The sequence below is a fragment of the Hydra viridissima genome, unplaced genomic scaffold, assembly GCF_058129835.1.
Source record: "Hydra viridissima isolate aposymbiotic clone 2 unplaced genomic scaffold, HvirCarnegie_v1 scaffold_11, whole genome shotgun sequence".
Classification (NCBI taxonomy): domain Eukaryota; kingdom Metazoa; phylum Cnidaria; class Hydrozoa; order Anthoathecata; family Hydridae; genus Hydra; species Hydra viridissima.
The window spans coordinates 2,323,754-2,350,419 of NW_028324310.1; the positions used below are offsets into that span (position 1 = coordinate 2,323,754).

The following is a 26,666-nucleotide window of genomic DNA, read 5'->3' on the forward strand; positions in this document are numbered from 1 at the left end:
ATCCGTGAATCCATAAAGGGGTAACTGGCCCAATAATATTACCTTAATAATTTTACCCTGATACCTTACAAAAAAGTTTATTGATATCATCATTTGTTGATACCATTACTTATTTATATCATTATTTAATAATACCATTTTATATCTTCAAATATCAGCTATTACACAATTCCCCTCGATTACAGCTAGTAACTTTTCATGCTTCCTGCTATTTGAAGAAAAAATAGCTTCCATTTCTCATCTAACAAATCACTGTATCGTTGCTATCAATTCTAAAAAACAGGGCTCGTTTATAGAACCAAGCCTCGTTTTTTCATCGAATGACAATCGAGATGATAGAAGAGATAAACACCCCGAACGACGTTTTATCATTTTAAAATCAAAATTGAATAGACCATTAACATCATCATAACTGTGCAGGCATTTGAGTAAACTAAATGTATTAGTACATTGACATTTGCAGCTGGTTACCGAAAAGTAATAGACTTCCAGTCTATTTTCTTTAAGTTACAGGAGTTTTCAGAAAGTTTTCACACGAAATAATAAATGTATGTCAAAATGGTCAAGAAAACTTTTGATATTTATGTAAACTTGCATATCTCTTTCTTATAGATCTCAAATCTACATTACTTATAGCCCCATTTTAACTCATACTCAGCTAAATAGAGTCCCTCGATGCATTCAGCTCACTTTGAATGAATTCTATTATGAGATCATTTGAAGTAAGCTGAATGTACCGAGGGGTTCTACTCTACGTCTATTGTTAATATGAGTATTAAGCTCTTCTTCCAAATCAAATTTTTTTTTTCTTCTTTTCCGAAAATATTCGAAATGAATCTATGAAAATCAAATCACTTTCTCAAGTGAAAACTTAAGAAGCACTTTGGGTTTTATGTATACTGCTCATAGACTTACTGTTCTTATATTTCGTTATTCAAGGCACTATTTACACTGCAAAATAAATAAATGCATTTTGTTGGGAGTATTTTGAGAACTTGCTCCCAAATCAGTTTTATTTTTAGAATAAAGCTAATTTGGGAGCAAGTTTAGTTGTTGCTGATGCATAAAAGGGGCATAGAATAAACTTTTTGATTAGAGAAAGATGAAACGGACTTAAACATTTTGGCTTGAAGAAATAGGTTTTTGGGAAAATTTGTGCAAAAAGATTACGTAGAAAGTAATAATTTTGATAATACATGATAACAGTGGGAAAGGAATAGAACAGTATTTTATCAAGTCTTATTCCAATATTTTTTGCATAGTTATGTAATAAATGAAAGGTTTGTTTATGATAAACCTTCCACGATCTATTATTATTTTTACTTTTTTATTTTTTATTTTTTTCCATAGAATTAATGCGAGTTCTTCACCAAGTTAACGTCTAAATGATTCCTAATTTTGCTACAGCTCTCATGAACTCAGCAAAAAAATAGGAAAAACTACTGCTGACTTTATAAAGTAAGATATTGCGTATTTTGATAAGAAATTTGGTGACCAAGATAAACCCTGGACTCCCCAAAAGGTATGCTCAATTTGTGTAGCAATCACATCAGCGGTAAAAGGCAATAAAATGTAAAAATTGGTGCACCTATGGTCTGGGGGAAGCAGAAAAACCACTATAATAATAATTATTTTAGTGCTGTGAATTTGAATGGTTTATATGCTACAAGAAACGCCTGAGGGTATTTAATTTGAAACTTGCACAGCGACCTTTGCTATACAGGAAAGAACTTCATAACCAGACTAAAAGAAAAAAAGAAGGGATTTTTAAAATACTTCATATACTACATATAGATGAAGAAATTGTAAGTTGTAGTAACATTCCTGTGTACTCAAGCAAACCGAAGTCCTAGAGTATTGACCAGAAAGTTTGTATTTACTTATAGAACGCAAAATTTGAGTGTGTTTTACAATCTGTTGCTGGCGATGTCAGTTAGTGAATCTCGTACAACTGAAAAAATATCAATTCTAGTGAACCTAGACCTTATCGCATCAAATCACCCGATTCGCAGTACTACGGTAATTGCATATTCAATGAGTGACAGGTAATATGGAAAAGTCCACTATATTCGGGTTGAGGCCCTTACGAATAAAATTCATGTAGGTCATACTGGTCGTTACAACGTATATTTTTGCATAGTTGAGCAAAGAGAGAATCATGTTTTTGAATTTATAGTTTCATAATACTATTACAAAATATACGCCGAAATAAATATGAGCTTAAATCGGTGCCTTACTATAGGAACTTCGGTCTTGCTGTGAAGCAATTGTTGAAAATATTTCTTTTTAACCAACTCCTAAAAAACGTTATCGTAAAACGGTGTTACTTTAACCCATATCGCACTTTAATATTGAATGGTGCAAAAGAACAAAAGCTATTAGTTAAAAAGATATATTGAATGATGAAAACCACTTTTTAGGTCTTGTAAAAGTCTGTTGTAATTTTTCTGATGAATATGTAGCTCATTTTCAGCTTTCATGCGTCGGTTTATGATTTCCAGACATGTTGAATTCTCAACAGAACATTTATTAGTTAAATAGATGCTCATAATGATTTTTATCATTTTAACAATATAAAACTTTTCATCCTGAAATATTTTACATTTTAAATATTGATACTCAGTTACTGGAATCAATAACCTTTAAACAGCTCTTTCAATCATTTCATAAAAAATTTGGATACCTTTTGGTCATCACTTTGAGTGACTTTAACTTGGAGTGAATTTGAACCACTAAATGGGGTCAAAGTTGGAAAAAATTGGAGTGACTTTGACCCACTAAATGGGGTCAAAGTCACTCCAACTTTTTTTAACCCATATAAACGCATGTTTTGAAGGCTGTTCAAAAACAGCTGATTAAGCTTGATTGACTTCAGATTAAAACGGTGCATATTTCACTTTATTACCTTCACTAGCGAATGCTGTTGATTTAAAAGTCTACTCTACTTAAAAAAATTTGATTTTTGGTACTTTTGAGAAAGCTTCTTTTGCCAGAAGATTGTGGCGACATAAAAATGTTGAAATCTTTAAACCAATTAAACAGCTACCTAAACACAACATGAAATCATAAGCCGAATGGTATGGGGAATGTTGGTTGACTTCAAAGAAAAAAAAATCCTTTTTAGCCTAAGACACCCTGGTTTTTAGTAACTTTGTCAAAACAGGTTTAAAGTTCAGGTGGAAGTTAAGCTAATCTAAAAAAAAAAAGATACCACCACTTGAATTGATTCCTAAATCTCCAAGCCTAACTTTGATATATTCATATAAAAGGTTTAAACCTACAAATATTTAGATACGAAGAATCTATTATTAGGTGATAACTAATCAATTGAGATTAGAAATAACAGAAAATAATCATCAGAACAAGGTTCATTCTAAATATCATCAAAGACCAGAAAATGAAACAAGTATTCAATTTATGATAAAGTGATTAACTACCAGTCTTTATCTAACTGATGGCATATTGTTTGTTATTATTGGTACATACAGATTTACCACGGACGTATAAGAGATGGACGTGTAACACATTGTTTAACATCAAAGAGGCAGCATAAATCAACGAGCCATGTGAGTTACCGACTAACTCTAAATTTTCCGCCGTCAACAAAAAATCTATTAAAATGGCTGCTGACAGATTTAAAACGGAAACTCGATCACGTGGTATTGGTTTAAACTTTTATAGCATTTGTTTAATAAGACAGTTCAGGATAAAGTCACTACTTCACGTGTTGACAGATTATAAAACAATTTACACCAAGGTAAAGGAAACTAGTTGTCGGCACGAACAGATTTTATCAGTTTTTCAAGATGAACATTTGTAAATTTGGAAACTTTTTTCGTGTAAAGAGTCTGTCAATGATAAAATAAACTTGTAAGGATAATTTTAAAATGATTAAAAAAAATATAGCGAAATGTTGATTTTTCAAAACTGTGACAAATTATTTTTTTGCATTTATTTTCATTTTATGTATAAGTTATTTATCCTTATATATATATATATATATATATATATAGATATAGGAATTAATTGGACTTCAAGTAAGAGCTATAGTGTCTGATGGAGCAAGCCAAAATGGAAAACTCTATAATATTTATAAGCTGAAAGCCTACAGCAATATAGTAGATGGAGTGGTTCTCTGAACATGAAACCATTCTGCTCTAGGTAGCTACAAAATTAGTTGATATTTTGCATTATTTATTACATCTCTAGTTACCCATGTACTAAAGTAGTTAAGTAAATGATCTCACTTTCTATATTATCATCAGCGTTATTTCTTAAAATATTAAAAGTATCTAGCAATATAAAATTAAGCTTAAGACTTGGTTCTATTGCTGTTATCTTGAATAACTAAAAGAAAGTTGATGTGACTGGTTAGACAAGACCGAAAATTTTCGACGAATCCAACAGACTTGAAGAGAATTAAATTTCTATTATTTAAAACAAAAGATTTGTAACAATGCGCAACGAGCATGTTTCGCAAAAAAAAAAAAAAAAAAAAAAAAAAAAAATCAAAAAACAATAACGTCGCACGTCCATCTCTTATAATAACTTTATAGGTCCATGGATTTACATACTAATAATCTTACAATAGCAATGCCAGCGAAGCATTCATGTGAAATTTTAAACTGACTTAGGTTAACACCTCGAGCTTAAAGGTCAAGATGTCTAACCGATATTTAAAACAAATAAAAGAATGCGAGTAATAAAGTCTGCTCTGATTCATTAAGTTGTTAATCAGTATATCGCACCCCAAACCCACTACAGTATTATGTGAAATTAGGTGATTTTTAGCAAGTACGGTTTTAAAATATTTAAAAATTTGTAAAACACTAAAGCGGACATGTTAGTAGAACACGCTTAACTTCTGACTTAATTTTACAAACTTTGCATGTTACAATAGATATGCCGATAGCTAAGACTAGTGAATTCAGGGTACATACTCTATACATTCATTACCATGAATAAATGGCGCTGAAGAATGAAATAATACACATATATTAATCTCAAATTTAACTCAATATTTATACATATAAATATATATATATATATATATATATATATATATATATATATATATATATATATATATATATATATATATATATATATAATATATATTTATATATATACATAAATATATATATATATATATATATATATATACACACACACACACATATACATATACATATATACATACACACATACATGCATACATACATATGTATGTAAATACACACATATATACAAACACATCAGCACACACTTATATACACATACATACAAAATGGGTTGCCAATAAAAGATACAGTCAGTTTGCATCAATTGCTCTATAATAAACACACAAATACATGAGCACAGTGAACACATGATTTGGAGTTAAAAGCCTGCACTTGTGATCATTATATCTTTTGTGAAACAATGCTGCACGATCACCAAATAGAATTGAACTTGCTTACTTGAATCAAGCAAAACAGAACAAAAATGAACGGTTTTTTAAGCAGCAACAATAAAATAGTTGTGCAGATTTAATGCCCTAAACTCCTGAGCGTCAGAAGCATTAAATAGGAAAAATAAATAAACTTTTTTAAAAAAATATCTACTCCATAAGCGTACTATGTTCATCGTCGCCATCATTATCGCTGTCGTATTCTGAGGTAGCAGATGGAGAAGATGTATAAGCTATCTTTGTAACTGTTTTGTTATTGACTGATGCAGAAGATGAAGTACTTCTACGTGAACGATTTGATTTTCGTGTTGAGGGACCGGGGGATTCCTTGATGCTCGCTATAGGTGTCGCAAGGGGGGATTTAAGTCCCGCACTTAAAAAAGTAATAAAATATTAATATATAACCAGTTTTATCACCACCTCATTTTAAACAGATTGCAGAAAAACAATACTGACCGGAAAGTGTCAATGAGCGTCATGTTACCATAGCTTCCGTTTGCCATTTCTAGATAACAACCAGATTTAAATAAATTTCTAGATAAAAACCAGGTTTATACTATTTCTAAATAACAACCAGTGGCATATCCTTCAAAAGCAAAATCCAACTAAATCTAATTAAATTGTAAAAATTTAACTAGTGCCATTACAATTAACATAGGTTGCGGCAAAATGGAACAGATGTGTTTAAAACGTTATTCATTCAAAATAACTTTTTCAAGTTGTTTTTTTAATGTACACTTAAAATTAATTTTATTTCATTTTGATGGTGATAAGAAGTATTTTGGAAGGAATAAAATGAATTGTCCTGTTGGAAAAAAACACCTGCATTTTCTTAAGCGATGCAGCGATAAGACAACTGGCTTTATTTTATGTAAACAAATTTTGTTTGTAAATCGTATACTGCCAGTGCACAGTGTGGAACTTCAGTTTTGGTGGCCAAAAAACAAAAACCTTATCAAGTAAAAAAGCATTTTTTTAGCTATACTATGATAATTTAAACTCAGTGAAATTTTCGTCCTTTCACCTTGAATAGTTTGTGAGAAAATGGGGCTAATTTTGAGAAAATTGAAAACTCCGAATTTAATGAAAAAGAATCAATATCACATTTTATATCATTAAAATGACATAACTATCTTATTACTAAGCCTATTCTGAGTCAGAATTTTTATCCAAATTTTTGACATCTTTAAACTTTTCGTCAATTTTGTCGTGTTCGTTAAGGATTTTCAAGGGTGATTCCAAATTCACTTGCTGCGTCTGAATCGTCGAAAATTAAGTCTTTTATGACTTGAGGAAGTTCAAATTGCAGTCTTAAGTTTTTATTTAAACCGGGTTTATAAGTTGATAACGCTAATGAAAGCGCCAGATGATACAATAGCCTATACAAAAATATCTTTAAATTCGCTTCCCTACTTATTTTACGAGTGTGGAGTTCACGATACTTCCTGTATAATTTATTTCTTGACTCAGCAGCTTCTTCACCTATTACTTTTAGTGGAACAGGCAAATGCAACAGAAATTCAGCAGCATGTGCTTATACTTTATGCACTTGAGATGGAATCGTAAACCAAGTAATATACAAATCAAGAAATAATTTATAAGTCTCTACGCAATATGCATCCAACTTTTCTAAGTTAATTTCCTGCTGGCAGTTTTAATCGCGATCAAGAAATTTTTTGGTTTTCTGGTTTCTAAAACTTCATTACATTTCTTTGAATCGGAGAAAGCTCGTCGATAAATATTTTTGTACCTGATAAACAATTGAAAAAATGAAAGCTTTTCTACATGCAACTTGAGATATTGATGTATTTTCTTCTATAAACAGTCCAAGAGCCTTTATTTATTATCAGGTACATCACTTAGCCTATCTTGTAATTTTATGACAATTGCTGTCATGTTTGTACCTGGTATTAAAAAAAAAACCGAATTGAAATCGTAAGGTTTTCTCAAAAACATTTATCATATGATATTTTTGAACCTAATACTAGAAATGTATAATTCATCCATAAAAATGTTGCCGCGCAACTTTTCATATTTGAATAGTGATCATAAATATTAAATATCTCGATAAAGTGAAAAAATATAAAACTGAATTTTTGGCGGAGTTAGTAAACGCGTCATAGATTCGATCGTGCTTTTATATCTCAAATAAACTATTCTAAACAATTTTTGTCCAACTAAAAGATAAAATCAAAAATATTTCTTCTTAAATTTCGAGTTAACAAGGGAGTTAGATAAGTCGAAGGGATAGTATTTTTTGAAAATGATTGTTAAAAGTTACACTAAACTTTGGTTCTAGCGATATGTAAAGAGGTCTGGGGGAAAGTTTTATTATTTACCGTACAAAATGCTTTTGTAAAAAAATCTTTAAGAATGTGATTTACAATTTTTATTCAAAACTTTAGACTTTACTAAATTTCTCCAAAACGGTGTAACTTAGAACATGCATATTTTTGGATTTTTCTTATTCAATGTGTTCCTAATAAAACTCGATCGTCAAATTTAGAATTTTAAAATATGACTTTTATGTTTGACTACCCAAGTGATGGTAGTGCTGAAACTCCTTGTAAAAGTGTTTTCAAGAGGGTTGCACATTTGATTTATTATGAAAATAAACTTTTAGAAAAGATCAATGCATGGGTTGTTCTATGTATGTGTTTGTAAAGAAAGTAAACAGGTGTTTGTTGATATTTTTTGTATAACCATATTTCAAGATTAACAATTTTAAATCTAAAGGACCAGAGAGCTAAGCAAGGGCCTGGCAGAAAGACCTAAGAGATATGAAAGAGTTGGCTAAATTTTCAAAAACAATGACTAATAAAATAAATATCCAAACAATCTCTTCATACATTTTATTGATGAAAAATAATTATGAATAAATCATGGTCATATGAACCCTGTAATACGAGCATATTACAGGGTTCATATGACCATGTTGATAATCTAGAGATAGACCCTGAGTTTTTTTTTAAAAGGCACCTTAAAAAATTTTTTCACAATTTTAATGTTGCTAAAGCTACTGTTAGGTTTGAAGTCAGTGATACTGCACCAGTTGCCATAGGAATTATAATGCAGACTTATCTTAAATTACACATGGAAATTAAAAAAAAAAAAAATGTTTTGCAAAAAAAAAAATCTTGTTAGTTTAATTAATTACAAGCATTGTTCAGAAGTTTTGTTTTGTAGTTAAAAATTGGAGTAAATAGCAAAAAAAAATAAAAATACATTGATTCATGTTGGGGTACAACACCATCTCAGAGCCTATGATTTATAGAACTAGTAAGAATAAATACCATCTTAATTTTCTAAGACATATTTAACCCATTGAAATTAAGAATGAAACAGGAATTACAATGACCACTAAAACACTAAAAGTACTTAAAGAATTTTGCTGTATTAAAAGTTTGGAAGCAGTGGTATACTTGATAATAATTCTGGTAATGCAGCTGTGGATAACAGATTAGTGGTGATATTAGAAAAGCTTTTAAATCAAGGAATTAATTGTAAAACACTCAAGAGAAATGAGGCCAAACCAACAATTAAACAAAAGGATATTATGCATATTAACTGTAACAACAATTCTTGGACTAGTTAAGTGATTATTTTTTTGATAGAAATTGAGTCTCCAGCATCTTTCCTATTTTAATCATATAAATTAGAAAATGATTTGCAAACTCCTCAGATTTACCCAACAGCTAACAATCTGCAAAAAGGTCTGTAAAGTTCTAATCATAGGCACCATAAAAGTAATAATATCAGCTTGGGTTCAGTGGTGATAGAGGATATTTTTTACAAAGATTTTCTTATTGCAGCATTAAGGCATTTATAGGACGCCAGGTATATATTTTTTTCATTTTTAAGTCTAATTTATCATTAATACAAGCAATATTATACAGATACACATCATATCCCACACATTATTAAGTAAGCCGCTGATGTTGTTTTTAGAAGCTCATCAAATACCAATAATCATACAAATTAGAGAACACAAATGACAAAAGTGATAAACTTACGATTAACATAAGGGGCTATAGCTTTTGGAACCATACTTTTAGCAGTATTCAAATTCTTCTCACTACACTCCCCTTTATCTAATCCGAATGAGAGCCCCATTCGTTTTAATACTTCTATATCATCACGGATTTCGAAGGCTTCATTGAAATTAAACAAATATTCAGACCTAAATAAAAGAATTTTCTTCCACATTCTGATTTTACAGCAGATTACAGCAAAACACACCACATCAGTAGAAAACCTCAGACTATCAATTATTGACACAATATGAAATAAGATTACTTATCGCTAGAGATACTGCAGTCAATAGTTGTTTTCTTGCTAGTATTTACTATTATAAATGGCAAATGAATGCATGCATTTGGTTGGGGCGGACCATTCGTCTTTTCCAAACGCTTATTTCGCTCAACAAGATTTTTAAAAGCAATTTGCTGTAAACAAATTAAAACATTTTCTCATGCAACTAAGAAACATTTTAAGAAAAATTGCTTTGATAAAAATATTCATTATACAAAATATAATCTCATAGATTTCAAGAAGAATTTTAAAATTTATTTTGTAAACATTAAAAATACCTTAAAAATTTGTTTTAATTCAAAAAATATTTTTTTTAGATATATTTGTAATCATAAAAATAAAAACAACAAAAATAATAAAAGACCTGCACTATTAATTCTTTTAATTGCTGCTGTTTCTGTTTTATCCTCTCAATACGTTCACGTTTTTGGTCCTTTAAAAAGTAAAGGAAGAGCATATATGTTTATACCTTTTTACTAAACAACAAATCATTTTTGGTAACTTGGTTATTTTTGCATATTTACATATTTTTGAAAGTTTCCCCATTAGTTTGCTCATGATGAGCCAACTGATTGGAAACCCATTTTTAATTTTCCAGATAAAGCTAGAAAAAAACCCAACTACAAGTTATTTTCAGCTTTATATGAAGAATTAAAAATGGAAAATTACTGTGAAACTATACCTTCTAATAACAACAAAACTAAACTAGACTTTACAAGTGAATACCTCTAAATGTTTGCACTCTTGAGCAGAATTAGTTGGAAGACCAACCCATTTAATTTCTTTTTTTTCCTTGGAAATTATGTTCATAGCCATTAACACATTGAGTGCATCATAAACTCTTCGACGAATATTCTTCTGGTCATATGTCTAAATAATTGAAGTATAATGAAAAACAAATTGAAAATTTCACACATGTAATGGAAAAATTTGCACATGGTTGCTACTATTTTATCATTAATAGATTAGAATTATGGTGATGAAATAGTAATTACTTATACTGGAAGCAAATTTTTTATCAGTGGATTTTATTGCATGTCTTAACTTTACAAATGAGTTTTAAACAATATTTGACATTTTAGAGTATTTAAATCTTTCAAATAACATGATTACCAGTCATACACCTAAATTTGAACATGCATATCTATCATGAACATTATTACTGCTATTTACCTGGAAAAGAAAGTGAAAACCGAATAAAGCTGGAATAAAAAAGTTCAACCTAATAACATGATTTATTGAACAAAACTGTGATACCTGGTCAATATTTGATAGAAGATTGCGTGATGTTTGTTCACTGAATTCTTGAACCAATTCATCTGCAACCTGTGAAAATGCAAAAGAAAAAAAAAAAATCTAAAACAACTAAAAAACAATTTTACAAAAGTTCATTCATCTAACATTTCAACAAAACATTTTTGGTTTCAAAATATAGAGTACAATATTTGTTAACACGCCTGATTGTTTATCAGACTATAATTCTGAGGCAAGTTCATAGTCATCCCATATTATTACATTATATTATCCCATATTAATATATATTACTTGATGTTCTTGGTCATCCCATTTATCACTTTAAATAATTCTTGATTTAAAAAAAGCAAAAAAAAAAAAAAGGGTTTTCTTTTTTCTTTTCAAAGGTTGCAAGTTGAATGTTAAAGTTGAATTTTATCCATTTAACTTAATAAAAATCTGCTCATTTGTTTAGCCAAAAAATAACAATAAAAACTTACAAATATTATTCAAGAAAATCCTTATGTTTGATCAAACAAAGTTAACAAAATTTTTTTTGTTAGTCAATTATAAAGACAAAGTTATATTTATAATAAAATATGAATAACAAACCGTTTTAATCAAACTGAGAATCATACCAAGCATCAAGCAGTGTTTGAACGAGAAAGGTTTATATTCAAAAAGTTTAGAAAAATAGTTTTAAATAATACTTGTCTGCACTTTCAGTTTGAAAAAAAAAATTTTCTCAATATAATTACATTAGATATAGTATTGGGCACAAAGATGATTAGTAAAACATTTGCTGGAATTAATGTAAAAAATTTAGGAAACTACATTAAAGGTAATTACTATGTAAACTATGGTTGCAATTAGATTAAATATATAAAATAAAACTAAAATCCACTTAGTGTTTTTTGTAAGTATAGCAAGTTTGTTAATTAGATAAAGAAATTTAAACTCTACTTGGCTTATCTTTGGAAAACGCACACCATTGAAATATAATTTTGATTAAAAGAAAATCATGTTTTAAAAAAATTGCATCATTTAGTTTCTTTCAGAACTTTAACATTTCTAAAGTGATGCTACGTCATCACTTTAGAAATGTTAAAGTTCTGAAAGAAGTTAAATGTCTTAATCATGTTTTATAAATAAGAGGTGTAATTTAAGTTACAGCAAAATTAGTCTTATCATAAGTACATCGTAGCAACAAGAATTGACTTCATAAAACAAAGAATGGGCTTATCATAAAAACAAGTAAAACTAGAATTAGGTTTTAAAACTAAATTCAGAAATTGAGTTCTTAACACCAGTTAAAAAAAGTACTTAAAACTATCTACATAAGTATACATACTTCATTATAAGAAGTAACACCCTTTTTCTGCACCTTTTCACACACTTTCATTGAAAAGTGACGAAGACCTTTACCACCTTTTTCACCTCCACAGCGATTGGGTGTACGCCGTCGCTTACTAAATGTAGATTTTAATTTAAAAGAACATAAATTTGAAAAGTTAATAAAAATTGGTTCATAAATTTTAAAATAAACAAATTCTTAAGAGAAAAGAAACCTGTCAAACTGATCATTGTCCAGTTCATCATGTGGCCTCTTTCTATTTTGTAATGGTGATGTTCTGAAAACAAGTTAGTCATTAAAAAGCTAGTCATAACAGTCAATTACTACTCATTAAAAAAGTAGATGAGTAATTTACTGTTAATTACCAGTTTTTTAAATGCCATGCTATGAACAGTGAAACTCTAAGAAGTTATTTAATATAATGCATGAAGTACCTCAAAAAAAAAATTAACAAATTTTTTTTTTAAATAAGCCATAAGCAAAACTATTACCCTTGCCAGGAAAAGCCTGGTGACATGTGAAGTGGAGAGGTTAAAACTGATGGATTTGGAGGATACGCAAACTTCGTAGGTGTGCATTGCACATTCTAATAATAGAAAAATTCAATTTAAACCAAGTGTTACTAACAGTTCATATGATTCTAGCAGACATTTAAACATTTAGAAGACATTTTATTAGTGTTCTGATATCTGTCTATGATACAGTATGTATGCAATTTATTTGTCATTTAGAAGTTTAACTAGGATCCTAGAAATTAACATTTTTCAGTTTCAAACTGAATCTTGAATCAAATCAGTAACTTAGGACATAAGCATTTAAAAGTTTATTTAAAAATAAATATTTGCACTTTAAGTTGGAATTTTATTTAAACTATTTTTTTTTTTTTTTGTCATCTTTAGTCCAAAATTTAAGATTTTCTTCTAAAAGACTATTGTGCTTTTTCTCAAATACTTCTCCTCGTCCCCCTCTCTCCCTCCCATCCACACACATAGTTTACTCACATCACTTACTAACATCAATAGCAACTTTAAATAGCAATAGAAAAATGTGATGCTTATTCTTTGTTATAAGTAATATTTTCTAATTTTAATTGCTGATTTAAAGTTCTTCACTCTTGTTTGGTATTCTTTTTAAAAATATCAAAAATCACTGCAAGGTAAAAATTGCTGATTTAAATCAAAAATCTAGGCAGGTTGTAGTGAGCTAAAACAAATTTACAAATCCCTTTTTTATCCACAAATCAAAGAGTTATAGTGTTATAGAGTTAAGATTTATAATGGAAGGAAAAAAACTAAACTAATACTTACACTTTATTTCGCACTTAGAATAATAGAAGCAGATACTGGATTTGAAATATAAAAAGAATTTGTTGATTATGGGTAGCTCATTTTACACAAAGTTGAAGTTTATAAGTCCAACAACATAACCAATCGATTCCAAGGTGTTTAGGTGTACAGGGCATGCTAAGAATAGTATCTGTTACTGCTGCTAAAATTTCCTCTGAAGATTAGACCTGAAGCAAATTTCTTTTGATTTCTGCAGGGGAAGTAGCTGCGTGGCTAGCATTTATAAGTTCAAGGTTTAAAACTGATAAGCAGTAAAATTCAATAACCCACAAAGATGAAATAAAAAGATAGATAGAAAATTATTACCACTGTCTGCTTTAATTGATCAAAAACGATGCTAGGTTTGAAGAGAAACTGCATTTTTATACTTTACTGTCATCTACCATATCACCTGATTCAAAAATCATCTCAAAAGATGAATTGGTAGGGTGATGTGTATAATAATGCATTTGAGTGAGCATCAAGCATAAGTCGACAAAGCCAGATCTAAAAGCTTTCTTAAATGTTCTTCCATCTTTAATGATGAATCTTAGCACTGCAAGTTCATTCTCTATTTTTTTTTTCCTTTTTTTTTTAAATATATATAGCTGTATCTTTTGGAAGTTGAATAAATTATGTGGTTAATATTGAAGCTAATTTTTTCTGGCTGTGATTGGTATTTTTAGGATTTCACTTTTTTTGTATCAGCTGCATGTTTTATTACTTCTCTATGTAATTTTTTCTATGATCTTGTTCTAAATAATTCCAGTGATGAGATAAAGTTCCAGTTTTTTGAACAGAATATTTTTTATTGTAATCTTACTGTTTACATTACCAGAATGTTTTGCTATTTGTTATTTTAAATTCAAAGTAGCACTCAATTTTCAAATTGAAATGATTCGCAGGGCCTTGTATTTAACCTAGGCTCTGTAATTCTTTACCAATTCAAAATATATTTAGCAGATTTGGTTAAAATGAATTTCAACAGAATGAGTTAGTAGCTGACTTATCAAAATTAACTTTATAATAAGAAAACTTAAGTTTATTGTCACATGTTTTTTGTCACTTGCATTTGTTTAAAATAACATGAGTTTTAGAAAGTTATTTTTTTAGATTACAAAATTTAAGTAAAAAATTTCAATGAAAAATCTTCTATGGTGTTATAAATTTTTAACTTTTCTAGCCTATCAACGACTTCACAAATCACACTGGTTAAAAACTGAATTTTTTAATCATTTTTACATAGGAAAGGACTAATAACTTTCTAATTTTTTAAATAAAAGTTAAAATTCAAAATATAACATTGGATGTTTCTTCACCAAGTGATTTAAGGTTTTTGTAAACCCATTTAAAATTGTAAAAGATTTTTTTTTTGATATTTAACATAAGATGCTGAAGTTCAATAAACTTATTAATCATCTTTACTTTTTAAGGAAAATTTTTAAAAGTAAAGATAATAATTCTACAAAAAAGCATAAAAAGTCATAACAGAAAAAATAAAAACAAACACCAGAAATTTATCATGTGCTGCTGGTCTAAGAGCTAATTGCAGGTTAGAAAAGATGATCTAGTAATCAAAGAGATGATTAACTGGTTTCTCACAAGCACAACAATCAAACATATTGATGCTTTTCTTCTATTCAACATATAGACTATTTCAGAACAAAGTATGGATAACATGAAGTCCCCAGGCCTTATCCTAATCACCTTACTGACATCCAGAATACAAGAGATATACTTTACATAAATCACTTGTAATGATCCTTCATTGTGATGAAATTGTAAGTGAACATAGAAAATATCACAACAATTTTCAAATGACCATGATACAACACAGCTCAGTAAATAAAAGAATATATATAACAGTAAATAGGAAAAATATATTTATATTGTCTTAAACAGAAGACATTAGTATTTTTACATTAGGGCTGGTATATTATATATAAACAAGCAAAATCCCATAAAAGAATAGTAACTGAAACACAAAAAGTATTATTATATTAGAATTAATAAATAAATATATATATATATATATATATATATATATATATATATATATATATATATATATATATATATATATATATATATATATATATATATATATATATATATAAATAAAAAAAACAGTTAAAATCCAACACAAATATATCCAATCTATACTTAAATACTAGATGTGCTGGAGAAAAACTAAATACATATTTGAAATCAGTGTTCAAAATACTATCTATTTCACCTATTCAAGATGTTGATGAAAAAATCTTGTTGACCAGTGTAATCAATGAAACTACACATCAGTTGAGATTTTTCTTGTTTTGAAAAAATTACAGTTTAACCTTATAATCAACTTCAAGTAATATTTCTGCTGAAAATCTCTTGATAAATTCGATTAACTAAAACTCAATCTAGCCAGTTACAAAAACAACACTAGTAATAACTTTTAGAGCACAATTTAATTTTTATTAAATTTTATTTTTATTTGGCATAAGAGAAAATTACCTTAAGCAAGCATATTTGAAAAAAAATATTTTTTAAAATTACCTGTTTTTGTTGGACACTTGGCTTTGGTAGTAACAAAGGTTGAGAATTTTGGGTAACCACAAGAGGTTTAGTAATGTGACCAATGTTAGATACAGTGGAAATAGCAATTGAAGGGCGTGACGTGATAAAAGCTGTTACAGCACCTATGAAATGAATTGCCAAAGATATTGCTTAACAATTCAATATTTATGAAAATGGGTAACAAAAATAATTAAATTGAACTAATTTAAATATTTGAATTGTTTATAACTATAATAATAAGGTTTACAATTTAGAAGCCTTTGAAGAATTGCATAAAAATGCGTTTACAATTTATAAATTTATTTATAAATTGTAAACAACTAATTGTAAGTAATTGAAATTGAAAGTAGAATATACTTATATTTTTAATTTACATATTTACTATTTTAATTTATATACTTAAGGAAACATATTTAATATTTTCCAAAACATTTCAACCAATACCAAAAATGAAACTCTTACAACTTTTAAGAAAATGTGGAAGTTTGTTATGAGAAGGTTGTTCAAGAGTAAATACTCAGGATTATAACACATTGATTTGCTTTGTTATTAATTGTAGTTTGAAAACTTTGTAAATTTTAAGTTTAAATTTATGTAAACCGCCACTTGCATTTGTTCAGTAAAATCTCATGGGGTTTTAAGTCATATTGTTTTAGATGTTCTATTAAATTCCTTACAATGTTTACAACCCGCAAAAAACAAACTTCAGGTAAAAATATTTTTAAAAAACTATTATACTTATAGAAAACTTCTTTTTTAGTAACTTGAACATTAAGAGCCTGGTAACCATTCCAATAAAAAGTAATAACAACTGACATATTACTTTGAAAATTAACTTTCATATTCCTTTTGCTTTTTCATTCAAACTTGTTGGACTTATAGGAAAATGTAATTTTTGCATCCAAGAACTCTATTGCCTGAAGAATGAAAACAGTCTCTTATAGTGAATTAAGACCTATCTAATGCTAGTAATAAATTTGGAGTAATAAAAATCTTTTCTACCTTTGGAATCAGTTATAGGCTCTACATGATTGTTGGCAACTGCTGGCTTCTAAATGTGCAGCATTTTCATCTGAACTGGAAGTAAGATCATTTTTTATTTTTGGAACTGTTAACTATACACAGCAGAAGATTTTTTTTTTAGAACAATAATTATGCTGATTTTCCCCTGCTAACACTCTTTGTCTTATTTGCTCCTGCTAGCACTTTTTTTATGACAATGGTCATTATAATTGTTATTTTTGTGTAACGAGTATTATTGGTATAAACACAAGTAAACTGGGACAACTGGTCATATCTGACAATGTCTTCTGCTCAACAGCCTTGTGCATACTCTAATCAGTCACCAGAGTCGTACTATCAATGTCATCAACAAGTTTTGAACCTGTTAACATGGAAACTGAAAAAGAAAAACATAAATCTGACTCTAGTCAAGTAACAGATCCTCAATATTTAATCAAAGCTAAACAACTTAGTAAGGAATTTAAATCTTTGAAAGAGTCTTCTTGAATTTTGGTGTCCTATCTGATAAAAAAAGATTTACTACATTATTTTTCATCTGAGAATTTATTTTACTGTAATAATGTTTAAGGTATTATGTAAAAGATGGATCCACAAAAATATAAACCAAGTCTTTATTGATAGCTGTAAAAGACTTTTAAAGTGTGTACTGCTACACAATGTAAATGTGCGTGGCTCTATACCTAGCTAAGCATATTCAATTTCTGTGAAAAAGGAATATACAAATATTTCTTTAGTGTTGGAAAAATTGAAGTATAAAGAGCATAGCTGGCAAAGTTGTGTAAATTTAAAAATGGTAAACTTCCTTTTAGGATAACAAGCAGGTTATACCAAATGTCTGTTTTTTATATGTTTGTAGGACAGCCGCAGCAAAGAAATCAATCCACCTTTAGTTAATCAAGGTTGAATTATAGTCACTACTTCATGTAAAACTTTGTATTTTGAAACAATTTATTAAACCCTTTAACATGAAGATGCCAAATGTTTTGCTCATCTATCAAAAAAATTTGCTGGACTGAGCAACAAAAAGTTAAAAGAAAAAATTTCCGATAGACCACAAATTAGACCACAAGTTAGAAAGCTGAAAAACCCAAAATTTTTCAAATCTATGATCAAAATTGAAAAGCGAACCTGGACTTTTTTTTGTTTTGGTGATCCAAACTTTTCTTGGGAATCATAAATCAAAAAACTATTTACAATTAGTTAACAATAAATTGTTTAATTTGAAATATCTAGGGTGTAACATGAGTACTAAACTACATCATTTACATACTTATTAGGATTGATTTCCTGAAAATCTTGGAGATTATATTGAAGAAGGTTTCAAAAGGATATTTGCACATTGGAAGAATGGTACCAAGAGAGATGGGACATACATATGATGGCTGATTACTGCAGGAAACTTTATCAAGATCTTAAACATGCATTTCATTCAAGAAAATCTTATAAAGAAATTTTTTACTCCAACCACAGTAACTATTTAAAGAAAAGTGTGTAAAAAACAATTTTGCACTAGCTTTTAACCTGCGTGTATACTTAAAATCAGAACTAAAAAAAAACCAATGTTTCTTTTTTTAACCATCACACTCTTGTTAACATAACTAAAAAGCAAATAAAAACACTTTGGAAGCTTTTCAGTGTTAACCAGTGTTTATCAATTAAACACTCTTTCTCAAATTTACTCTATTTAGATATTGCTGGAGCTTCAATGAGAAGCCAACAGATGATTTTTCAATTTCAGTTGTAGTTTTAGATTTTGTAAGGCAATACCAACCGTAATAGCCAATATAAAGTTCTTCATTTTTTGTGCCTTCTGTTGATTCATTGTTAACTTCTATCAATTTCATCGTTTATCTTGATTAACCTCTGTGTGTTTCTGTTTCTGTTTTTTTTTTAAATCTTTTTTATTTTGAACAACTCATCTTTTCCCATCATTTTTCTAGTATTTTGTTGATTTTTAAGAAATTGATAGTCTTCTGAAATTTTAACTTAACTATATGTATTGGCATGTGACACATCAAACAGTTTTTTTAAAATAACCAGAAATGTTTTTTTCAAGTTCATTTTGTTTTTCAAAACTTGTTGATGACAATGAACAACTTAATGATAAACTCAATCTGTTTGAATTCAAATCATAAAACAGGAAATGCAGAACCTGTTCATTAGACAGGAACTAGTTATAATTACCCACAACAAGAACATAAATTAGTTGTCCAACTAACCAAACATTTGTTGAAGATCATGTTGAAGTAGTTATCTGTAAACCAATTGCATAACAAATTTAAAAAAATAACAATTACAATATTTTGGATTTAATATTTCATATTATATTTTTAAGGTAAGCAATAACTTAAAGTAATAAAAAAACTTAGCCCAAAGTAATAAATAATCAAGTTTTAGGCAAGCTCATTTTGTTTCGTTTTGTGAATACTTCATGAATTTAACTTTTCTATATATTTATCTAATCTAAATTTAAATTTCAAAGAAAGTTAAAACAAAAAAATTACATATGTAACATTTATTATACATGTTAACATGTTATTAATATAATAATATTTAGGACTTGCACAAGCTTTTTTTGCTTTCATGCCTCTAATTTACTCAGTGGCTTATTATGATGTATTATAAATCTTACTTACATTACTGTAAAAGCTGATTTATATAAACAAGTTTGAACAAATTTAAAACATATAGTTACTGCTTTTTTTAGTTAGAATAATTATTGATTTATTTTTATTATTAAAGATTGAAAAATTTTTTTTTTTAAATCTTTGAATTGTTACCATTTTGTTGGGAATGGAAATTATTTCTGATGATCTTTAGTAATCAGCAGTACAAATTGCTTCAAATATTCATTAGAAGATATTGACTTCTGTATGAGAGTCACACCAATCTCTGCTAAGTTGTTACTAATTGCTAACGTTTAAGCTGATTCTTAATTTTTTAGTGTTTAAGAATTTCCATTCAATTTGATCAAACAGCAATACTTTTACAGGTAAGTCAAAGATTTAAAAAAAATTTGATTGTGGATTCATTTTGAGATTTCCTGAGAACCATTACTTCCTATAATATATTGTAACATTATAACCATCAACTGCTTCTGAAATAATATCATAAAAAATAAACACTTCAAACAAGTACCAAAAATGACAACCAAATGTAGCTGTAGTAACTATGCTTGGATATTGTGATGATGAATCACATAAACATTCTATATTGTTTTTTTTTTTAAAAAAAAATTAAACTTTAATTGAGTAGATTACTCTGGCCATCCATTGAGCATGAAATTGAGCATGATAAACAGCTCCAGGATATTGAAACAAAAGGAGAGGTTAACCACCCAGAAAAAAACAGATAACTTCAGTAATCACATCATGGTTGATGTTTCTGATGTTAAAAAAATGATACCATTTTTTCATGGAGCAATTGACTAAGGCCTAAAAACTAAAATCTATCCCAAATTCCAGAAATCAAGACTTTAAGTTTTTTAACACAATATGAAGTTTATGAACTGAAATTAGTTTTACAAGAGTATTAATGCTCAAGTCCTGTATTGCTGTGCATCTGATAAAATAAAAATCTAATTCTGGATTCATTCCTAGAATTTCTTAGACACGTGCATAACACAATTTATGCTGACATATTTTTGCTTATGATGAGCAGATGAAAACCAACTATCATAAGTAATAATTATGATCTTAGATATGGTACTAGATTTAATTAAGCACTGGTTATTGAACAGAGCATCAAATAAATTTGTACAGGTCATTTAACATAGATCAGAAAATAAACTCTAAACAACTACTACTTTCATGTTTTGTGAGTTTTAAACTGCCAGACTAATTTGCTAGGTTTAAAATATGAGAATATATACTCTTTTCCTATCAGTGACATTGTGGAGTAATATCTGAGGAAGCAACCTTGGTTTGGTTAGAATGATTGTTAAATCTTCTTTTTGCATCATCTTTTTTTTTTAATGCCTTAACACCAATCAGCTTTTTTTATACATCTAACTGTGCTGGCCACTTGCAAATGCAATTGGTAGTAGTTTTGAAGTGTTTATATTTTGGATTGAAGCTCATACAGTTTTTTAATAAAATGCAAATATACAATACAAAAATGAGTATCTTAGCCATGTGTTAACATAAAATTATTTCCAAATTTTTACATAGAAAAGTGTATACAAACATTAAGTAATTTATAAAATAAAAATTTGAACAATTTACCACGATTTGCTGTTGAATTTCCAACTAAGGTTGAAAGATTTGATACTAAAGCGGCAATTGTTGTTCCTTCAGATAAACTTCCACTAGCAGATATAGATAATGGCTAAAAAAAAACAAACAAGTTAACTGAAAAATCAATACATTTTACATACATATGTGAAGATAAGCTGTTTACTTCTTTTTCATTTTTGATTGACGTTAATTAGACAAAATTCTACAACAAAGCCAAATTATTGATTGAAATGGCAGAAATAAAACAAAGCATCATCAGGAACTTAATTTAAACAAATCACAATACTAACTTTCATAAACTGTGATTGTGTAGCAACTATCACTGGAATATTACTTTCAACTTTCATTGTAGAACAAACTAAAATAAAATTCATTTTTTATTTTAGTAAATAGATTTATCTACATATATAACTTTAGACTATAAAGGAAGTTAGTGGTCTTATGGTGATATATACTGGTAAATAAAAAAAACCATTGTAGCAGCAACTTCAAAATATTTCATCAATTTTAGTAATATGGTACCTAAATATTGGGATGGTCAGCTAAACACTTTTAGCAAACGTATTTTACCCTTTCTCACAAATATATTACCTTCATGACCAGTAAGAGATACTGTCCCAAGACCAGCCATATAGCTGCGCGTAGAAGTTTCTCTTAAAGCTATTGTCCTATGACTATATCCTATCTCTTGAAAGATTTATCCCCCTACTAGTGTTACAAGAAAATAACTAAACGAGGTAATATGTGCTGAAGCATGTGTTTAAATTAAGTTTTAAAATGTAAACAAGAACATTTCTCCCTTCAAAGTAGCATAAGGTAATGTATATTTACATAGGGGTTTCATCTAAAAAAAATTTAGATGATTTTTATCTCTTGTTATTTTTCGTGTTCACCAAAGCCATAAATCAGCTTCGCGGCGATCAAAGAAGCCAAATTTCTATTGGCTGTATCACAAATAGTTCGTGTCACACATGCGCAGTAATAAACATTACTTAAATTTTCTAAGGGGGAAAACCCACAACAACTGAGGCGGGAAATATGGTCGCTTCATGACCAGTGAGAAGTAAATACCTATTTTATTATTGATAAATATATTCATAACATAGAGTGCTGAGATCTCATTTGATGCAACTCTAAGTTCTTAATCAATAATATTGCTAGAATCACTGAAAAAAAAAAAAAAGTATGTTTGCGCATGTATGTATGTATGTATGTATGTATGTATGTATGTATGTATGTATGTATGTATGTATGTATGTATGCATTCATGAATATACGTACATATATAGAAACACACAAGGGCTGACGAAGGTAAGGTCTTACGAATGAGAGGGGAAATAAAAAGCACATAAAAAGTACCGACAGTACGGTCGGAGTAACATTTGTTTTTAAAACATCAAACGGGAAGAAATGAACATTTAAAATAACTTTTTTTATAAAAATAATTTTTGGCATTGAATAAATTGTATTTGACAAAAATCTGTTGTTAATCAAAAAATTCATGTTTGAGTGCAATGGTATATAGTGAGTCATTTATTAAATCATAAAATTTCCTTTTTAATTAAAGGATGTTATTATTTAACATTAAAGACTTTAAGAATTCTACAAAAGATTTGATTTTCTAAAAATTAAAATGAAAGATTAAGTTTTTTGTCTAGCTTTTAGATAGGGCTACAACTGTAAATTTATCTCATCTAGAAAGAACATTTACATAATTTGAGGACATTTCAACTTCAAGTAACGAAACTGAAATTATCATAGCGGACCTCTAGAATTTCTAGTGTTTTATTCGTGTTCTGTCACAATGACCAAAAAAAGTCTTTCAGCAAACAGAACGATGAATTGTTTTTTTAGCGCGAATGCCAATCAAACAACATGAAAAAATCGACATTTTAAAGAACTTCGTCATCTTCTTTAAATTCATTGAATTACCTTCACTATCAATCGCTCTAATTAAAATTTTATGACTGATTGTGCTAATTACTCTCCAAAGAGTAGTTTTGAATAAATTTATGGGGTTATTGTTACATACAACATTGTTTGTGAATACTCTCGTGTCACAGTTGTTTTTTTCCTTCATTCGAGGAAATATATTTCATTCTCCTGCACGATTATAATGGCAACCTACAACGCTTTTAAGCCATGTAATTCATTTTCTTTTCTAAAAACTTCTTCTTCTAACAGCTTGACTTTCTTTAAAATATTTTCCTTTTGAATGTTTTGCTCCTCCCATTGTTTTCGTGTGCGATTAATAATCTCCGGAGAAGCAGCAGTGGCTTCAAGGTTTTTGATGTTTTCTAAAATGCGTGACGAAGATTTAATGATTGATATGATATGAGTATTGAAATGGTCAATCTTTGTGTAAAGTTCATCAATTTGAGAACGGATCATTTCATTTGGAGTCATTAATGGTGGACAAGCGCTAGTAGTAGTCTTCCGTCTTCTAAAGATAATGTTGAGTTTCTCATTAAAAATTTTCAATTATTATAACTAGCGATTGAAGAAGAGGAGATATGTTTTTTAGCGAGAAATTTTAAAGCACCCAATCGATTTTTCAATAAACTCAATTTAAACAAACAAAAAAAAAAACAACTTACGTTCTTTGCTTCTGTTTTTCTTTATTTCCTGCGATTTCTTTCAGTCGTTTGTTCGCGTGCGTTTCTGATATCTCGGATAAGTTTGCAGGAGCAATCGATCGCAAATACTCTCGCAACTTTTCGTTATCTACAAATTTATTTTGCTTGTTGAGGCGCTCTGCTACTCCCTGTAGTTTAAAAAAAAAAAAACAGTAATTATTACGCGTTTTTTCTAATGAATGTTATAAAGTAAAAAATTTTTCTCACGCACCCTCTAATGAACAGGTGCGTCTAAAATAAGGCAGGAAGTGAAACTTACGAGGCTTGAAAAGTCTCGGTTAACGTTATCTTTGGTTTTTAACTCGATTATTTCTTTAACAGCGCTGTGCTTTTGCGAAGTTTTTACAAATGAGTTGAACACATTTGCAAATGATTTTCCGTCCAATAAGAGCGCAGATGTGCGAACAAGATCGGTCCGATATGAACACCAATAATCTCCAATAATACGAGTAGTAGGCAAATGATCAAAAGGAGAAATCAATCGAGAGCGTGAATAAAACATCTCTTGATAACAAATGCGCATTGCCTTTAAATAAAATTGCAATCAAATAAGATAAATAGACTTTGATAGGTTTCATTTAGGAAATTTCTTAGGTACACATGCAACATTTTTTTCAACAAAACAACGTTGATTTCAATGTACTCGCGTATGGCAAGAAGAAGAAGAAGAAAAAGAAAAAACCATTTGAAACTTACTTTATAAAATTCCCTTAAGAAATGCACATTCTCGTCATCGATGAGATCGTCCACTTTGATATGCGCCAAGCAATGCATGATAAGTACGATGAAGTCTCCCACACTCTCCATCCTCTCCTGTCGAACAAACAACAACCTTCGCGCTCGCTCATAAAAAAAAGAATTGCGAAAAGAATTTTTTACGTAATTGTTTGTCGGAAGACTTGAAGCAATGAGAAGCGTTACGTCAGGAATTTGCATAGACTCCTGTAAGAGCTGACAAACAAAGACACCGAAGCGATAAACAACTAACTGATGAGGTGAAAGTTCACTAATATCAAGACTTGTAAGTTCGCCTTGGCAAGACCAACGAAAGTCCTAAATGAAAATATAAAACATTTTTTAAAGTAACAATTATTTGTTTAAGCTTTGCACGTTTGTAATATTTAACATTATTTTTTAATTTTTTAACTAAACCGAGAAACAATTGTAAAGTATATTTATAGGCTCCTACCTTTATGTCGACGTATGGCAATGCTTCATCAAGCAAAGATTCTTTTTGAGGCTTCTTTCGAATTATGTCTTCAATATCGCTGACATCTCTAAATATCGGGGAATCAGCAAGCATGTTCAGCCATTCCTGTTTGCTTGATAGAGGCGGAGTAAGAGATGGTGGGATCGCATTCAATACTTCAGGTGTCTCTGCAACAGAACTTTGAACATCTATGACTAGAAAAAGAAAATACTCAGTGAAAAGCCTATGCAAAATACTAAACAAAAATTCTAATAAAATCAAAATATGATTAAAAGTAGCAACCTTTTATGGATGGAACTTCTAACATTTTTGTTGCTGATGTAAACATTTTTGCACCCTCTTTTTGTAGAGCAGAAAGTTTCTCTCGTTCATCTTGAATGGCTTCTTTTGTTTCTACCTCAAATTCTTCTTTGATTTTACTCATTCCTGCGCTCAGCTTCTTTTTTCTCCTCTCTTCAAGTTTTTTTCGAAGCATTTCTTTTGTTCGATCTTGCTCTTCTTTCATTTTCATTTGGAACTTATTAATGCTTTTTTCATATTCCTTTAAAAGTCGTTCTTTTTCTGCATCGCCAATTTCTTTTTGGAGGATTTCCAACTAAAGGTTCAAAAAATTTCATTAAGGAAAACTTTTAGAAATCATTAAATCATTTGCCATAAACTGTAGCTTAACTGTTGTTTTTAAAAATAAATTTGTTATCAAAATTATTTAGATAATATACTCTTTCGGCTTCCGCTTTTTCTTTAAGTTTTCTTTTTCGTAAAATTTCCATCTCAGATTCTTTTTCGGTTTCGCGACTATTTTCTGCTTCTTTCTCATGTTCTATTTGCTTCTCCAATCTTTTTACTTCTTCATCCATTACTCTTTTTTGCTCATCAGCTTTTTCCCGCCGTAAGCGTTTGACGTCTTCAATCTTTTTCGACATTTCAAACATAGTTTTCTGTTTAAATTCCTGTAGAGCGTGTCCAGCATTTTCTGCTTGTTCAGCATAATGCTTTTTAAGCTCATCAGCAGTAACAAAGTCTTTCATTGAACCTGATAACTCATTAAGTTGCCGCTCGCGAAGCTCCAACCTTGCACGAGCATGCTTTACTTGTAAGGTTGGAATAAAATCCGCATCTGCTGAAGCAACCATTTCATCTGTCTTTTTGTCGAAATCCGCCAGCTGTTTTTTGTGCTTCAATTTCAGCGCCGTTTTTTTTTGCGTTAAATCAGAACTATCGAGTTTTCCAGCTTTGCTAATCATATCCATAAATTCCTTTAACAAAATGTTACCGTTAGTTCAACTAAAACGCTTATTTATGATAAAAAAAATAACAAGAATTAATTA

General features: G+C 29.1%; 2 protein-coding genes across 2 annotated transcripts in view; both read right to left on the reverse strand.

Moving 5' to 3' along the window:
• Positions 1–5,315: 5,315 nt before the first annotated feature.
• On the reverse strand, positions 5,316–22,425 carry LOC145191127 (transcription factor Dp-2-like). The gene is made up of 14 exons (XM_090066801.1): positions 22,084–22,425; positions 21,783–21,850; positions 21,481–21,583; positions 16,214–16,356; positions 12,839–12,933; positions 12,562–12,624; positions 12,345–12,462; positions 11,018–11,086; positions 10,487–10,630; positions 10,125–10,193; positions 9,746–9,894; positions 9,463–9,629; positions 5,906–5,954; positions 5,316–5,822 (listed from the first exon to the last, which is right to left on the reverse strand). Exons 1-14 carry the CDS (start codon positions 22,121–22,123, stop codon positions 5,600–5,602), a joined length of 1,500 nt encoding a protein of 499 aa, XP_089922927.1. The 5' UTR covers positions 22,124–22,425; the 3' UTR covers positions 5,316–5,599.
• Positions 22,426–22,843: 418 nt separating this feature from the next.
• Positions 22,844–26,666, reverse strand: part of LOC145191340 (uncharacterized) — a 49,623-nt gene continuing 45,800 nt past the window's right edge. Inside the window, exons 63-69 of the mRNA XM_090067759.1 lie at positions 26,058–26,594; positions 25,621–25,933; positions 25,318–25,532; positions 24,825–25,181; positions 24,388–24,654; positions 24,090–24,256; positions 22,844–23,935 (exon numbers count right to left, since the gene is read on the reverse strand). Coding sequence (XP_089923885.1) covers positions 23,617–23,935; positions 24,090–24,256; positions 24,388–24,654; positions 24,825–25,181; positions 25,318–25,532; positions 25,621–25,933; positions 26,058–26,594 — 2,175 coding nt within the window. The 3' untranslated portion in view covers positions 22,844–23,616. The remainder of the gene's footprint in view (positions 23,936–24,089; positions 24,257–24,387; positions 24,655–24,824; positions 25,182–25,317; positions 25,533–25,620; positions 25,934–26,057; positions 26,595–26,666) is intronic.